The sequence below is a fragment of the Podarcis filfolensis genome (assembly GCF_964270895.1).
Source record: "Podarcis filfolensis genome assembly, chromosome: 13".
In the NCBI taxonomy this organism is placed as follows: domain Eukaryota; kingdom Metazoa; phylum Chordata; class Lepidosauria; order Squamata; family Lacertidae; genus Podarcis; species Podarcis filfolensis.
The window spans coordinates 51,016,028-51,033,615 of NC_139615.1; the positions used below are offsets into that span (position 1 = coordinate 51,016,028).

General features: G+C 42.8%; 2 protein-coding genes across 6 annotated transcripts in view; one reads left to right on the top strand and one right to left on the bottom strand.

The window, feature by feature from the left end:
- Positions 1 to 2,996: 2,996 nt before the first annotated feature.
- CCDC127 (coiled-coil domain containing 127) lies at positions 2,997 to 9,101 on the bottom strand. 4 transcript variants are annotated; one of them, XM_083583556.1, is made up of 6 exons: positions 8,965 to 9,101; positions 8,774 to 8,833; positions 8,153 to 8,365; positions 6,786 to 6,868; positions 5,698 to 5,826; positions 2,997 to 4,270 (listed from the first exon to the last, which is right to left on the bottom strand). In XM_083583556.1, the coding sequence occupies exons 5-6, from the start codon at positions 5,816 to 5,818 to the stop codon at positions 3,600 to 3,602; spliced, it is 792 nt and encodes a 263-aa protein (XP_083439682.1). In that variant the 5' UTR covers positions 5,819 to 5,826; positions 6,786 to 6,868; positions 8,153 to 8,365; positions 8,774 to 8,833; positions 8,965 to 9,101; the 3' UTR covers positions 2,997 to 3,599. The 4 variants fall into 4 exon arrangements, with proteins under 4 accessions (XP_083439682.1, XP_083439679.1, XP_083439681.1 ...); XM_083583553.1 differs by having other exon boundaries at positions 8,252 to 8,365; positions 8,774 to 9,071; XM_083583555.1 differs by lacking the exons at positions 8,153 to 8,365; positions 8,774 to 8,833 and having other exon boundaries at positions 8,965 to 9,038.
- A 110-nt stretch (positions 9,102 to 9,211) lies between these two features.
- SDHA (succinate dehydrogenase complex flavoprotein subunit A) overlaps positions 9,212 to 17,588 on the top strand; it is a 29,588-nt gene continuing 21,211 nt past the window's right edge. The window contains exons 1-3 of one of the 2 annotated variants that reach the window (XM_083582895.1): positions 9,212 to 9,516; positions 15,550 to 15,639; positions 16,697 to 16,858. In XM_083582895.1, the coding sequence (XP_083439021.1) occupies positions 9,460 to 9,516; positions 15,550 to 15,639; positions 16,697 to 16,858 (309 nt within the window). In that variant the 5' untranslated portion in view covers positions 9,212 to 9,459. The remainder of the gene's footprint in view (positions 9,517 to 15,549; positions 15,640 to 16,696; positions 16,859 to 17,588) is intronic. The other variant, XM_083582896.1, reaches the window with a different exon arrangement.

Below are 17,588 nucleotides of genomic sequence, written 5' to 3' on the forward strand. Positions count from 1 at the left end.
ATAAGAATGGAGTTAAATGATTTTGAATGGAGTTATATCTGTAAGATGATGTCTCTAAGCTTGGCTTTATGGCTCACAGACTTTGGAACATTCAAAACATATACAGGAACTTTTAATAGTATTTATTTCCATGAAATGCTTGATTTCATTATGCTTTTGATGTCCATATGCTTACAAATAATAAACATCACCTGAGAACTTCCTGTTGTAGGATTAGATTTGTGCTTTAAATCACCATAAAAATGGCTTTCTGATTACCACATGCCAACCAGTATCTGATTCATTGGTAAAAGAACTACATCTTATATGAGAAGAAGTGATGGTTGGGTTGTCATTTTTCTTCTGGTAGGGTAACTGGTACAAGCTTATCCTGGCATGGAAAAGCACCAATGTACTAATTAATCAGTTAGATTTCTGAAAGTCATATATATGTCAAATGCATGGCAGTACACATATACACGCTTGAAGATTAGGCATCCAGAAGGCTCTGGACAGGACAAAAAAAAAGAAAGAATTGCTATCTTTTTTTAGGACTGGCTCTATGGTTATGAGAGCCCAGATTAAGCTCCAAGGTCTTCTCTCTGTTAACCCCTTTCTCTACAGAATCCTTCCACATTAAACTCCCTCTCTGCTTCCGTTTCCCCCCAAGACCTAGGTCAACAAAGGGCTTGTTTTGAGTGCACCAAAAGCCCCTCTTAGAGCAGCACAGTGGAAAGCAATGTTTGTAAAAGTAAAAGAAAGAAGTTCCACATTTGAGAATTTGTCCTTAGTTGGCTTCAGAGGCAAATTACTTAGGAAGTGGTTACAAAATCATTGATGGGTGTCAAGTACCCATCTCCTCTGGTGCCCAGAGAGCCCAGTCCCTTGGCAAAATTTGGGACAGAACCCTCTCAGCGAAAAGTACAAAGGAGCAAAAGAGAGACAGGGAGAGTGAACCCTGAACTCCCTAAGAACTCTGGAGCCTGTTTACTTTCAACAATATATAGGGCTGGGCCCTTTCTTCTGCCAGATTCCTGTTTCTTTCAGAGAGCTGTCAGTTATTGTTCAAAAAGATATACTAAAATAGACAAGGTCCAGAACATGCATAAAAATATACCAAGTCCCTGACAACTGCCTCACACTCTAAACAAAAACATGGTCAGGAGGGAAGGAGGGAGAAGGAAACGCCCTGTGCTTGGTGGATGAAGCTAAAAGGACTCAGAGGAAATGCAGTCAAAGGAAACTTGCACAATAATTAAACCAAAGATACAGACAAAGATAATCCTTGCAGAACATCAAGAAGGAAGTCAAGAACCTGGAGCAGAGCGGAAATGAGAGCCACAGCTCTGGTGCTTAGAAAGATGCCGCAAGGAGGGAAAGATGACTTGTTTGTACACAGTAAGTCCTAAAAGGCAGGAAGTGGTGCCTGTTCTCGCCACCATCATGGGATGTTTGCGGGTTGAAGGCACTTGTGCCCATTTCTTCCCACTGTAGCTGTTTAATGCAAGGCAAGTGCAACAGTTTCCCATCATAATCTAATTAAGCATGCAGGCATTGACTTATACATGTTACTGAGAGAAGGCTAGATAAAGAATCTTAGCCTTATTCTTCAACATGTAATATGTATACCACAAGCCAAGGATTTCGGAGTTGAACAAGGATAATTTGTAGTCACCTTGACTTGTAGATCAAGCATTCTGCTGATGCCCAGTAGACTATTTGGCCAAACTTTGCCTGTCAACCTTGATAAAGCATTTCTCAAGTCTCACGAAATGGAGAGAAGACTTATTCTCTAAAGAGCTTTAATGTATACCTACTGAGACTATTTCAGTAAGACCATATTTTGATGGTTTATCTTTTTGACCTCAATCAGGGATAATTGATTTACTCAACTAACACTTGGCCTGAGACATGTGATGCAACACATCATGATTTTATATTTTACAGAGGCTGACATAAATTGTGTGGATAAGGACTGTTCCAACAGCATCCCACCGCCCTTCCTTTTTTCCTGGTGACCAGGATGCATCTTTGCTGTAGTGGGTTCATCTGAAATCAGATAGTCCCTGATCTTATGGTGTGCCCAGCCCACCTCCACATGGCAGCCATTTTGTGTTGTCATGCCCACACTATGGCAGCCGTTTTGTGACTGGTAGCCACACCACTCTCTTTTCAAAATGTGCCCATTGGTGCAAAAAGGGTTGGTGACCTGAGAAAACCCTTAAGCTGCATTTTTGGTACTTCATGGGATCTCTCCAACACTGGCTACCCACCTCCATCCAGAATAGATTTCTGTGCCCACAGCAATTATCTAGTTTAAGCCATAGCTTGATTGCCCTCATCCATCCCAAAACTGCCTCTGGGCACTTTCTAAAGGATTTCCACAGCCTCCCTGGACTAGTAGTTGGAAATGAAAAATACAACTGAGTAGCTTATGTTTTGTCTCCTTTTTGTACTGCTGCTTATTTGGAAGTCAGTATTTGCAAACCATACCGCAAGCAGTTTTAGTTGCACAGAAATAATGATTATGCAAACATATACTTTATTGCTTTTCTGTTGGTAGAAGACTACACCACACTGCCATCTGCTGGCATTAGAAATACTACCAACGCAAGATTCTGATTTTTGATAGGTGAGCAGAGAAGTACATATTTACAAAGCAACCTTAAAAGACATGAAGCAAGTAGTCTCAATAATGTTCAGTTGAAAGTTAAACAGAGCACAGACACACACTGCTTTATTCTAAAAATAGAGACTCCAGAGTTTTAGGCTGAGAGAAAGGCACCTCCCAGCCTGGAAATTCCTCCCTTTTCATCGCAGATGGGTGGGAACTGACTGTGGTCATTCACTGGTAATCAAAAGGCACTCTGCACTTGCTCTGGGGAATCCTCTTTCTGACTACTGTTTCACATGATCCATAGGCCTTGAAAATCAGTTCGGTGGAGGCCTTGCTAATAAACTCTGATCTCATGCTGCACAAACCAACTATTAATAAAAGGTCACTTAATGACATTAAGCATTATTATTATTCTTTATTAAATTTATATACAACCTTTCATCCAAGGACCACAGGGTTTACAGTGTTACATGTAGCTTAGTTCAGATCACAAAGGTGACTAACTTGAGAACTTGATCACACACTTCCAACAATTTATAGAGAGGTGCTTTCTCAGCCATAAATAGTAGACTCTCAGACTGAAAACAGCAAAAACACTAATTAAGAATAGTTGCTTCCAAGTAGCACAGTAAGATTTATTACAGAAAAGGTGTTGTCATGCAAGTGGCAGAAGCTGAAGTCATTGTCTTTTAAGCCCAGTTCCCTGATCTAAGCTGCAACCCTAAAGCACACTTGTCTGGAAATAAGCCCCACTGAAACAGTGAAATTTATTTCTGAGCAAACATGCATAGGGCTGCAGTTAACAAAAGCCACCAGAGAAATTAACCTGAGCATTATGGTACCACACAATCACCATTCACCTTGGTGAGTCAAAGAAAGACATTAAGTGCTTAAGACGGTCTGTTAAATGACCAATACATATATGGTGGTGAAGCTGAGATCCCAGAGGAAATCGGCCATATCTGACACGTGTATTGTATTGATACTCGGTAATTTTTAGCTACTACTTTCCCAACATGACCTTCTCTACCCTCTTGAACTTTTTGAGCTCAGCAGATAATTCCCAGTATCGAAGGTAGAGCCACATTAGCCTTCCATTCTGACGTTTATTGGTGTTAAGCAAATTACTGCAATAGGTATCATGCCTGAAAATATCTTTTAAGCCAGTTTCCAGGTCCAGGTCCACAGCAACTGGATCAGTTGCTGCTCTAATCAGCAAATTCTTCTCCACTTCCAGTCGCCGGTGTCTTGGTAGCACAAGGCTACAGTAGATGTCCTGCCTTTCCGTAAGAGCATCTTCAAAATCTTTTAGTAAAGCAGTTGCTCTCTTTTGCCACTGCTCTTCCTTCTCCAGGCAATTCTGATACAAAGCACCGGCAGCTCCAGAGTGCTGCAGAATCTGCTTCTCTTGTTCTAATTTTGTACGTTCTTGTTCCAGAGTTCTTCTTTCTTCTACCAGTTTACGGCTCTGAGAGACAAGGGCTTCACGGTAACTCACTGTCCTGTTCCGTTCCTTTTCCAGTTCCAGTTCCAAATGGGCAACTGTGCGGCGGTTTTCTGTGATTATGTCACGATATTTAGATTCAAGTTCTCTCTGTACCAATGAGAGCTTCCTATAGGTATCTTTTCTCTCTCTTTCTATCTCTTTCTGAGACTCCCTGGACCAGATCCAACCTGCAATGCATGATTAATATCTCATGATTAATACTGAAATTTTGCAACAAAAATATCTAATAATACTTCCAAAAATAGCCCCAACATTAATGAAAATACCTATCTGTTCAATTATGCCTAGATCTGACAAAGTCCGACTGGGGAGTACAGGGATGTTTTTAACTCATTTCCCCCTCCTTGGTTTTAATGTATCTAAGTGGCTTTGTTTTTAAGTCGCTTTGGGTTGCCTTGGGCAAGATATAAGCGACTAAGAAATTTAATAAATCATAATAAACGTGCAGGGGGTTGAGCCTATGGGTGGGGTGAAAGTTTTGGCACTTGCTAGATTTAGAATATGACCCCAGTTAAAAATAAGTTGCCAACACGGCAAACAAAGAGAAAGAAAGCGAGAGACCCTTGCCGACATTATCATTATTTTCTGAAATAGAGATGCAGACATAAATACTATGATGACATTCCAACAGCCACCCTAGGCTTCCTTCTTTATTTAAAGGAACCCCCATTACTTCTGAAAGCACTTGTTGTGTTTGAAAGTCACCTCAATTTCAAAAGTCTTGTTATGTGATGTGAAGAGCAGCTAGTAGCGGTACTGCTGTGGCGGGAAGGTAAACTGTGTTTCCGTGAGCTCTGGCACTCGTCAGGGTGTTCTGTTATGCCAGAAGCGGTTTAGTCATGCTGGCCACATGCCCTGGACAGCTGTCTGTGGACAAGTGTGGTCTCCCTCGGCCTGAAAGTGAGATGAGCGTCGCACCCCATAGCCGCCTTTGATTGGACTTAACCGTCCAGGGGTCCTTTACTTTTTTTTTTTTTTAAAGTGGCAAAAAGCACAAAGCCCAAACTCCCTGCTTATCTGGAATTAGTCAAAGCATTCTTTGGATTCTAGCCATTACTTTAATATATATCTCCTGGAGCCTCACCAACCCCCACCCCCCAAAAAAACAAACAGACAAACAACAATTATAGTGATTTGACTTCTTATATGCACTTTATACTTCTGGACCAGAGGAAATATTACATTAAGAACTTGAAAACTACATTTTTTAGGAGAAAATTATTTACCCATAATAAACACATCTAACGCCAGGTTTGCCCATATCCTATGTACGGCCATCACTCTTACTCTTTTTTAATAAAAAAGTAAAACGTATTTCTTTTCCTAAGTTTACATTGGCTTTGGTTGACTTTATCCCACATTAGGTCAAGCCCACTGCAGTTTTTTTAAAAAATATTATTTTTATAATTTATTCAATTTGTATGGTGTCTTTCATCCATAGATCTCAGGACGGTGCACAGCGTAAAAATGCAAGGTTTCTAAGAGCTTACGACATTAAATCACCCAGTCCAGTTTGTACCAATTCCTGTTAAGATAACTCATCCAACAAACTGCAAAAAGGAGAAAGTCTAATTTTATTTCAAGTGTCACTTACGGAAGGCAGCCAGCCCCAACATGGGAACCAACAAAGCATAATTCCATTTGCTTCCATGGCCTTCATCATCCCTTGCATTGGGCTGGATGTTCCAGTTAGGAGGGTCATTTAAATTATTCATGGACAGACCTTTAAAATTAGAGGAAACAAAACATTTAGGTTGTTTTAATACCTGACTGTAAAATTCATTCTCAACAGATGCATTTAAATTGACACAGTACCAATACAACTCTCAAGGGAAGGGGTGGAATAGTTCAACACCCACCAAGGGGTGGGGATGTGGCCATGAAGGTGAGCCAGTCTCAGATTCCCTCCTGTGCGTTGGCTCTGTCCACCTTCCTTTCTCTTTGCCCTCTTCCTTCTTTCCGCTGCATCATTTGACCCTTTACTTGCTCCTCACCTACTACTACTTTCCTGCCCCCAACTTTGCCCTAGTTTCTGCTTCTCCTGCTGATTTCCCTTCACATTTTCACTCATAGCCCATCCATATAGACATATTCCTTACACATTCCTGTGGGAATAATCATGGTAACAGGCATGGATAAGAGAAAGGGGACTGATAGTACAAAGGAAACACCTAACTGGCCTTGTGCTTTTACTCACTGGTGTTCCTGGCAGTAAAGGTCATTCAGAGGCCTTTCTCTCAGGTGAAAACATACATGCTCCCCAGCCTGCATTTGGCCAGTCCAGCCTATTACTTTCACTTCCATCTCATCTATGCAAAGGTACCTCTTGTCAGGGCATACAAAGCAGTTCACAAGAAAATGGCCAGCCCAGTAAATCTGGAACATTTCATGCAGAGGTTAGGCAGTCACTTTCCAAAATTCAATCATAGTGCATGTACAAAAGGGATGGGGAACCTGTGACTCTCCAGATGTTGCTGAACCACCATTTGCATCAGCCCCAGCCAGCCTGGCCAGTGACCAGGGATGAGGGGAGTTGTAGTTCAGCAACATCTGTAGGGCCACAGGACTCCCCATCCCAGGTTTACTCGCACTTCAGTACTTTTGAATATTCACAGCATTTCTAAAAGAAACATTAAATGAACGTGAAAGACAAGGACACAAGAGAAATAAATAAATCCTTACCCTTAATTTCTCTTTAGCAGTCAAACAAATTTGATCACTCAGAAGATAAAGGGAAAAGCCTCTTGATCAAAGCCATCCTGGAACTAAAATTAAGTTAAACAGTTCATGTTTTGCAAGGAAACATAGGCATACATTTCTGAATACAGTACTAAAATTATTTTTATTTCAATGAACTTTTTAAATTGGCAACACCAGGTTGCTAATTTAAAGTATAATTTTATCTTTCCTTGCTAAAAGTGGTAAGATCGAGGGTTCGAAGAAAAACACGAACTTTTCTCTTTTTAGGACATGGAATATCATGAGATCTGAGTTCATCCCAATGCAAGCCCTGTGCCAGTATTTATAATAATTTCAACAGCAATCTGTTTAACAGTGGGAGAGAGGATATTTCCATAATAATTGACAAAAGAGTCCCAAAGGTGTTACGAAATAAGAATTTACTGACTTAACTTTATATAACTTGGCTTTATATAACTTTTCTACTGTCACAAAAACAAAGGTGAAACACAGCCAAAGGGGCGGGGTAGAAATAAATAAATAATAATTTGTACCTGCACCTCCCACTGTTAACAAGCTACATATCCAGAAGCTGTCTGAAAAGGCCCAAGTTTCCCTTGACTATTTATCACTTTATGCCAGTTCAAGTGGTAATATCCATGTGTGAATGGACATTTACAGACAAAATTTCATTTGCCCAGGTGTCACCAGAAATGCAATGCATTTCAAATGAGTCAATTCACACATAGCTGCCAGGCTTCATGTGCATCTGTATCGATGTTTACATGTAAGACATACATTTGAGAAATATACCCAAACTCTCAGAAGCCCTCGATACAGAAACACACATACAGCACACCTATGCACTTTCATTCATTCATTTTATTTGTATGCCACTTTTCCATACACAAAAAATCATGCTCAAAAGCGGCTTAGAAGAAGAGGAGGAGTTTGGATTTCATATCCCACCTTTCACTCCCCTTCAGGAGTCTCAAAGCGGCTAACATTCTCCTTTCCCTTCCTCCCCCACAACAAACACTCTGTGAGGTGAGTGGGGCTGAGAGACTTCAAAGAAGTGTGACTGGTCACCCAGCAGCTGCACGTGGAGGAGCGGAGACGCGAACCTGGTTCACCAGATTACGAGTCCACCGCTCTTAACCACTACACCACTCTGGCTCTCTTACAACAAAGAAAACAGGAACGAATTTCAAAATCAAACAGTGAAAAGTCAATTTCATAATAACATATCAAACCAACACAATAGCAAATTTAAAACACAAAAAACACAGTACATTATAAATGTAAGAAGACTATGTAAACAACACCCAGCATCCAACAGCAAGAATAACAAGCCAGCTTTACAGTTTCACCTTGGTCCTTGAAAAACCCCTCCCATGATGTTGCTCACAGTCCATCCTAGGGGTTGGGGTAGCTGAAAACATCCCTCCTCCCAGTATGCGCTTTCATACCAATGTATGGCAAAGATGGGGAATCTGTGGCTCACCAGATGCTTGACACCAGCCAGCGGCGCGGCCAAGATGGTGTCCAACAACACCTGGAGGAGGGCTACGGTTTCTCCGATCCTAGGTAAAGGCAGTATAAATGTTCACTGCACGTAGAAAACTAGCCTATCAGGAAAGCCTAGGCTAGAACCCTTCAATCCCTCAATGTTATTAGCTCTCTCTACTTTTAATTTTTTCCTGCTCCAGTGGAAGAACATTTAAACCACACAAATCCTTAACCGCAGCCTCAAGTGGAACAAGCCCAGCCAACTCCACCCACAGCCACAAATCTGTTTTCTTTCTGAAAAGCAGAACCTTTTACTTGACTTATAAAAGGGCCACTTAATGTTTGAGACGCAAGAAAATGAGTGGGGGAAGGGCGGCAAAAAGACACGGGTTTGTTGCTATTCCACGTGCCTTGAAAGCATCCGGCGAAGCCTTTAGTTCAACTGGGTCCCCTGCAAGGGCGAAAATCCGGCCCCCAAGTACCTTATGGGCCGAGTTCGAGTCTGCCTTTTCGCTTGTCATCTGTCAAGCTTTCTCTTGGTCCTGGTAGTGGAAACAGACACGTAAATGCTATTGCAAAAAGGACTGTTTTATTCTGCTTTTGGTGCCGTGATCCGCCCCGGGACTTAAGGGGAAGGGCGGGCAATAAATATAAATTTACTATACACACATACCTTATTGTTATTATAAAGCGTGGGCATTCTTAAGCGCCCTCCTGCCAAAGCGGCCTCCCAGGGAGAAAACCAGACACAAGAAGCCCCCCCTCAACCTCCGAGCGGCGGCGACCACCTAAGGTTTCTCTGCGCCTGCGCAAGGTGCCCTTTCAAGCCCCGCCCCGCTCTTGGAACGAACCATCCCTGTGAGGACAAGGGGGAGGAGGATGATAACGATTATTTTCCCCCTCGGAAACTCTTTCGAGTACAAAAGAGCACTAGGCAGACATACTTTTCCTCTTTGGGGGAACCGAGAAAGGCATTTCGCGTCTCTGTTCCTTTAGACCGTGAGGTGCCTTTGAAAGCTCCCGCTTGTCCCCCCTCTCCGGTTGGTTGGTTCCTCCCGCGCGCCCGCCCTCGACAATTGTTCGGTCAGGGCGACCTTCCCCCGTTTCTCGCGCGCAGGCGCAGTAAGCCCGCTCTCTGCCCGGCCTAGTTTCTGAGGGCCGGTGCGAAATGGCGGCGGCAGTGGCGGCTTCGCAGGCGTTGCGGCGCTTGAGGCAGCTCCGCGCGGTAAGTGCGCGGCGGGAGCCTGGGGGGGGGGGAGGAGGCGAGTCCCGTAAGGCTCAGCCGCCCGGAGACCACGAGGGAGAGGGCGGCGCCGCTGCTCCACAGGCAGCTGCCCGGCTGCCTCGCCAGCTCCGCACCGCCGCCCTTCCCCCGTTCCCCAAAGAACCCCGGGGCGCTGTGCAGGCACCGCCCGTGGCCCTGATCCTCCTAACAACCCGGCCAGGTTGGCCAGCCTGAGGGGGAGGCGGGTGGCCGGTCCTCAAGGTCACCCGCGGATTCTCTCATAGATCCATCCTTTGCCTCATATGGATAATCCATATAGACAGATCTATATTATGCTAAAATAGAATCGTAGAATTGGAAGGGACGCTGAGGGTCATCTAGTCCAACCCCTTGCAGTGCAGGAATATGCAGCTGCCCCATTAGGGAACCTGCAACCTTGGCCTTCTCAGCACCGCACTCAAACCAGCAGAGCGACCCACTTGGGTCACATGTCATAGCAAGTTACGAAACATTTATGCGTCCTCATAAATAATGTGAATGGCATACTTTGAGAGACCTTTAAAAATAAATCTTAAGCATAACCCCTCCCCCCCATCAGCCAAAGATGAAGAGGTTGTTTCAACTCTGAAAAGGCAGCTCAGGTTCCCTACATTACAGTCACAGCCTTCTAAGATAATGCCACGCTTCTAAGATCATGTAGTAATCTTCCAATCGTAGGACAAGAACAATTAGGGAACATTGCAAGGATCAGTGCGGATCTCCATGTGCTGCCTCTCAGCTAGTTTTGGCACATGTACAAATGATTACAGGTGCACCAGTTCTTTCGGGGTGAATTAGATGGTGTCCCTTGAAGTTCTGTTTTATGTAACAGGTCTTGGCACCCAGCTCTCTTGATGCTCAAGCATCTATATAAGAACATAAGAATAGCCCTGCTGGTTCAGACCAATGGCCCATCTGGTCTGACGTTCTCTTCTCATAGTGGCCAACTAGATGCCTATGGGAAGAACGTGAGCACAAGAGCAATCTTCTCCCACCCGCCCCACAGTTTCCAGCAACGTGTTTTCAGAAGCATTGCTGCCCCCCAACTGTGGAGGTAGAGCATAGCCACCATGGCTAGTAGCCATTGGCAGCCCTCTCCTTCTCCATGAATTTGTCTAATCCTCTTTTAAAGTCATCCAAGTTGGTGGCTGCCACTGTCTCCTTGAGAGCAAGTTCCATAGCTTGACTAAATCTCCAAACATTCTGTTTCATTGGATGTCTACAAGTTCTAGTATTATGAGAGATGGAACTTTTCTCTATCTACTTCATCCATGCCATGCATAATTTTATAAACTTCCATCGTTTCACCTCTTACTCACCTTATCTCTAAACTAAGAAGTCCCCAATGCTGCAGCTTTTCTTCATAAGGCACTTGCTCCCTCCCCCTTAATCATTTGGGTGGCCCTTTTCTGAACCTTTTCCAACTCTACAATATCATTTTTTTAGGTGAGGTGACCAGAATTGTACACAGCAGTCCAACTTCAGTTGCATCATAGATTTCAGCATTATGATACCAGCAGTTTTATTTTCAATTCCTTTCCTAATGATCCCTGGTATGGAATTTGCCTTTTCCCACGACTGCTGTAGCTTGCTGTTTGCATTACAGTCTAGCCAGGCAAAAGCACTCGAAGGTAGTATGTGGAGCAGGGCCAGTGAGAAGTGCAGCTTGGAGAGAGCGGAAGTGTCTTGACAGAGTCCAGAGGGTTGGCTATAGATGCCTAGGGAGTCACATTTGGTCCCTGGGCCTGTGGTTCCTCCACCACAGTTGTAGGGGAACACCAAGCCAGTCTGGCACTTCTGCTTGAGACCTGGCTTCATTAACTGAGGGACCAATTCAAGCAGCAGCCCAGTATATGCATTACACTAAACCATTCTTATTTTTAAAGTATGGTTTAGCAAGAAAATGCGGGACGCGGGTGGCACTGTGGGTTAAACCACAGAGCCTAGGACTTGCCGATCAGAAGGTTGGCAGTTCAAATCCCCGTGATGGGGTGAGCTCCTGTTGCTCGGTCCCGCACCTGCCAACCTAGCAGTTCGAAAGCACGTCAAAGTGCAAGTAGATAAATAGGTACCGCTCTGGCGAGAAGGTAAACGGTGTTTCCGTGCACTGCTCTGGTTCGCCAGAAGCGGCTTAGTCATGCTGGCCACATGACCTGGAAGCTGTACGCCGGCTCCCTCCACCTATAGAGCAAGATGAGTGCCGCAACCCCAGAGTCGGCCACAACTGGACCTAATGGTCCCTTTACCTTTATAGCAAGAAAATGCACTGTGCTGGTGAATGCTGCTCAAAAGTAATTTAAACCATAGTTTGAATTTTATTTAAATTATGGTTTACAGTGATGCAAATCAGGTCATTGATAAACAATGAGGTGGGGAATCGTGTCCCATGTGAGGGGCAGTGCTGCCAAGCCCCACCTCCTTTGGCGCATCATCCTTATTCTTTGTTCAGCCCTCCACTAGTTTGAGGGCAAAGGTTTGCATTGGGAAGCCTCCTCAACTCATAGAGACCGCGTGAGCAACTAAAAACCTTGATTTTGCAGGATTTTAGATTGTGAAGGGAGCCTCCATGAAGTGAGGAGTCTCCCTGCTTCATTTGCCCTGGAGCTTGAAGTGTTTCTGTGGGGCAGGGCAGTGCTTACAAGTGCTGTGGAAGTCAAATAGGGCTTATGAGAAGGTGTATTAAGAAGGCTTTCCAAACTGGTCCCCTATCAAAACTGCACTTAACATTTCATTTGTGTCATATCCACACATTGCCCAAAATGCTCCTTATAAAGTAGGTATGTGGGGCAGTTCACCCAAACTACCTTGAGGACTGAAAGGTTATCTTTCAGTGGCCAATATGAAGGAGTTTTAAGTCCCACTACTGAGCTTATACTTGAAGTTTGAGAAGTTGTCATCTAAATTGTGTCCTCTAAGTCTAATGTACCAATGGAAGCATTGCAAAAGTTGGAAGGTGGGTTATTGTTTTGGGTTTTTTTATTATTTACTTGTATTTTGATCTTGTATTTTATTCTGTGACACACCCTGAGATCTTGTGATGAAGGGTGGTATATAAATGAACTAATTAACTAACTATTTGAGGCCATGAGTTACTAACATAGGCATTTGCAAATGCTTGAAGGAACAAAAGGGGGTGGGTGGAATAACTTATGGACTTCTTTGCGAACCCATTTCTAACCTGTGTTTTACCATTTAAATGAATACTCATTCTTAGCTGAAAGTTAGATTCAAGGTTGATGATTGAGGGAGGCTTTAATTATTCTTATTCCACAACCAGTTACATGTTTAGGAAATTCTGTGGTTACTGTAAAGCAAGCTGAAATGCTTGTTTGCAGTTGAAATACAGTACTGCTACTTTGTTTTGCTTAATAGCTGTAGACTCTTTGTGAATGCTGAAACCTCTCCCACCCTCAGCTGCCATTACAGGGCTACTACCTAAGGGGCATTTTGCCCTGAGCAGAGAGAAATCTAGAACTTCATTAACTATGAACCCCAAAACTTGAGATTCCCTGCAAACCCTTTGTAGGGTTTTGTAGTCTTTTGTAAGTTTTGTAGCATGAACCCCACATTTTAGTGCCCCCAAACCTAGTAATTGATACTCAAACCAGGGGTCATAGGTTTTCCCTGATACCAAACATTGTCCCATTTACTCCAAAGCAGTGCCAAAGTTTTGTAGCCATTTTGTAGGGTTTTGTTTGGTAGGTCTGCCCCGCCCCAATTGAGGAATTGCTACTTAAACTGGGTGTAGCTTCATTAACTACTGAGTAAGATAGTAACCCACTTTTGGGGATTGGCAAAATGTGGGGGTTAACTACAAGAAGGCTGCAAAACAATTGCAAAACTTTGGCATTGCTTTGGAGTAAATCAGACAGTGTTGGATTTTGAATTTTGTTAAGCAGGAACCCTGGTTTGATGCATCAGTTACTGTGCTTTTTGTGTGGTATTGCCAAATATGGGCTTTACACTGCAGAACCCCTATAAAACAACTACAGAACTTTGGCGCCAGTTTGGAGTGGATGGGACAATGTTGGGGTTTGGGGGATACCTAGGATACCAGTTTGAATGTCAGTTACTCCATTTTGGGGGCCCTACAAAATGAGCTGGACCATAAAGAAGGCTGATCGCCGAATAATTGATGCTTTTGCATTATGGTGCTGGAGGAGACTCTTGAGAGTCCCATGGACTGCAAGAAGATCAAACCTCTCCATTCTCAAGGAAATTAGCCCTGGGTGCTCACTGGAAGGACAGATTGTGAAGCTGAGGCTCCAATACTTTGGCCACCTCATGAGAAGAGAAGACTCCCTGGAAAAGACCCTGATGTTGGGAAAGATGGAGGGCACAAGGAGAAGGGGACGACAGAGGATGAGATGGTTGGACAGTGTTCATGAAGCGACAAACATGAGTCTGACGAAGCTGTGGGAGGCAGTGGAAGACAGGGGTGCCTGGCGTGCTCTGGTCCATGGGGTCACGAAGAGTCGGACACGACTAAACGACTAAACAACAACAACAACAAAATGCAGGGTTCAAGCTACCAAATGCTACAAAACAGCTATGAAACATGGCACCAGTTCAGGGTGACTAGGACAATGTTGGATTTCTGAGTGTTACCTGCGAACCCCAGTTTGATGTAGCAATTACTCAGTTTGGTGGCCCTACAAAACGACTACAAAATCCTACGAAAGGTTTGGAAAGGATCCCAGATTTTGGGGTTCGTAGTTAATGAAGCTGAAATCTGGTTCTCAGAAAGATCACCCATGGTAACTTGTCTTAACTGTTTATTATTCAGTCTTATTTGATGCTTATTTTTCTAATATTTCTATGTCAACCAGTTGAGGTTTTCATGAGGGTTTTCCTTCCCTTCAAAGAGAACATATATACATAGATATATGCATAGAATCAGAGAGTCTTTCCATCCAGTCATAATTCTACTAAGTCTGGTGCTTAGATTCCTCTTATTTTTGAGATCTCTGTTCTAACCTCTGAAGAATGGCAACTTAAATTAATCAGACTTGTCTGTGAATAATGAATTTAAAAGGTAAAGTCACATTTGAAGAAGGAAGACAGTTAGCTTATCCTTGAGCTCTTTTATATTAATTCTTGCCAATGTTTGATTTTTGAAAAAGATGGCAATTCAGAAATGCATTAAAGTGCTTGGAACAGCTTAATTGCAGGTTAATGATTTGCTTTTCTGTACTGTTATACATTCCTGTGAATTACTTTAAGCAATAAAACAAAGTAAAGTTATGCTAGCTTTATCTGAGCAAATATGACGATGTGGTAAAACATAATAGCAAACTTGATCTATGAATTGAGACTATGCAGAAAGCAACCCCGGTTGTTACATTGTGGCCACATTTACATTTTGGAAACCAGTTCGTTAAGGATGTTGAGATTTGTTGGAAGGTCCCTATTTGTCTCCCAGAGCTACAATTACCAGAGTGATTTAACAATCAATCCTATTTCCAGGGAACCACGACTGTTATGGTATAGTGATTAAAAGTGGTGGTGTGAATGTAGCCTATATTTTGTTCAGCAGTTTCAGGTATTTGCATGGGATGATGGGAGTTGTAGTCCAAAAACATGGAGGGCATGGCATTGGCTGTCCCTGGCTTTAGGAGATGCCCAGTAAAAGAGATGGTATTTTCTGGCTAGACTTAGCAACCATAATATGCAAGTTTCCCTGGGCAATCTGGATGCTCTTCATTGAAAAAAGAAGATTGAAATAAATTCATGACAGTCATTTCTACGTATAGGCCTTCTCCCTTTTCAATATTTTCTTGACAATTGTGTGGAAACTATACCTGGTGAGTTTCTGTGTGTCAGGGGGAAAATGCCACAAAAAGGTGAGAAATCCCACTTGTAACCTGGAATAGCATGCATTTACTTCATATTAAACATTTTACAGTATATAATTTAGAATGCTTAGGATAAGGTGTACTTCATGTAGATAACTGTTTATCACATAAGTTATAACACTTCTTTGTCTTGCTTCAGCAGGGGCCAGCAGCTTGTCAGGCACTCTCTCGCAACTTTCACTTCACTGTTTATGGAAAGAAAAGTGCATCTGCCAAAGTATCTGATTCAGTAAGTTCTTACTTGTCTGGCATATTGGACATATTCTGATAGCAGCCTTCCCCAACCATTGGTTGTGCTGGAAGTTGTCCTCCATAAGATCTTGAGGGCGCCAGGTTGCGGAAGTCTGTAGGAAGGCCAGCGTTAGACATTAGCCATGCGTCAGGTGCGTTTTGCCACTGGCGCGGGTCCAGTTGCAACCATGTGGAGATCTCTGGATGCCAGCTTGGCAACTGACATCTTCATCTGGCTGGCCCTTCCAGCTTTCTTAAGCAGGTAAGCAGAAGAGCTTATTTATTACATTTATATCCCAGCTTTTTCTTCAAGGGGTGCATGGTTCACTCCTCAGTTAATTGCTACAACAACCCTGTGGTAGGTTTAGAGGCTGTGACTGGCCCAAGCTTCATGACTGAGTGGGGATTTGTACCCTGGTCTAGGGCTTAATCCAGCATACTAACCACTACATCATTCTGGCTTCCTAGAGTACTTGTGCTATGGGGCAGCTATATAAATTTAAGTAAGTTAATAAATACAAGGAAAGCAAAATGTCACTTGGAGTAGGATATGAAATATTTTCTTGAAGCTTTAATTTGTTTAATTGTTTTATTTGATGTTTTAATGTGTTGTAAACCACTTCAAGAATTTTTTCTTTAAAATATAAAGCGGCCTAGAAATGAAATTAATAATAATAATAATAGAACTCATTGTAGGGTGGGGGGGAAATGGTGCCTAGACATTGCATTGCGGTGACTGTAACCTAGGTTTAAGGTGCCATTTGGCAATTAGCTTATATAGCTGAATTTCTAACACTGATTAAGACATGTGTGAGAAGAGTGGACTGGGCACTTGATTGTATTGCTTGCTCCTGATTCACCAAAGCATGGTGAATCAACAACAAATCAACAGTGGGCAGCGTTAACTACGGAGTTTGAAATTTGTTTTTTAATACAGTAAGTTCAAGTGTGGTGCTCTCTATGTGTACATGTATATTCATTATAATTATTCTATGGTTTATTTTCCTAGATGTTGCAAATGATGTGCCTGTTCATTTATATTTTTTCTCAACCAGATTTCAACACAGTATCCTGTAGTGGACCATGAATTTGATGCAGTTGTGGTGGGTGCAGGTGGTGCAGGTTTGCGAGCTGCGTTTGGCTTGTCTGAAGCTGGGTTTAACACAGCATGTGTTACAAAATTGTTCCCTACCAGATCCCATACCGTTGCTGCACAGGTAAGAGGCCAGTCAATTCCAATTTATGGTTCATAGACTATAGACAGCGAATGGAGTAAGCTGTGTGTTGTCTGGATTTGGGTGTTGTACACTGGGTTACATTGTATAGAACCAATGAGCCCATCTGCTATCTGTGGGCATAAACTCTGTTACTGAAATTGTGATAAGCAGAATGCAACTCATGCATTTATATATTTGTTTTGCTCTTTTTAAAAATTCTTAGGCCTAGTTCTCAAAGAGGCAACCCTGTGTCTGGACTCTACCACTTCACATTGCACGTGGGGGTCACGGAACTCACTATTCTGCCTTTGAAAAAAACAAACCAAAAAGCTCCTCTTCACTTAGAAAAATAGCATGTCTGGGAGAAGGTTCCAGCCCATCTCTTTCCTTGGCATACTTTGCTATGTTGTTAAAACACGAGTTTGGGGTGTATAATCCATTATTTTTACTATTACCTAAAACATCAGATGAGATAATACTACACTTACAAATTATTCCATACTCTCTTCACAAAGCAAATGAAATATATCAAGCTATTTATAGATCCTTGGGTGTGCCTTTGTTCTAAGGTTAGTTTTTAGGATGGCTGGTCCTTTGTCCAAATGCTCTAGGGAAAAAGCCATACAGCTTTTGAAGATGCAGATCAGCTAAATTTCTAATTCCAATTGCAGTTCTTATGCTATCTGCTGACTACTTCTGAAAACTTGTTTCAGAGTTATGAGTCTCATCT

What these genes read in the sequence shown, in the direction of transcription:
- CCDC127 (XM_083583556.1), bottom strand. Translation starts at nt 5,818, where the DNA reads ATGAATAATTTAAATGACCCTCCTAACTGGAACATCCAGCCCAATGCA. An exon ending in GTTGGGGCTGGCTGCCTTCC is followed by an intron (nt 4,271 to 5,697) that starts GTAAGTGACACT and finishes CATGCATTGCAG; the next exon opens with GTTGGATCTGGTCCAGGGAG.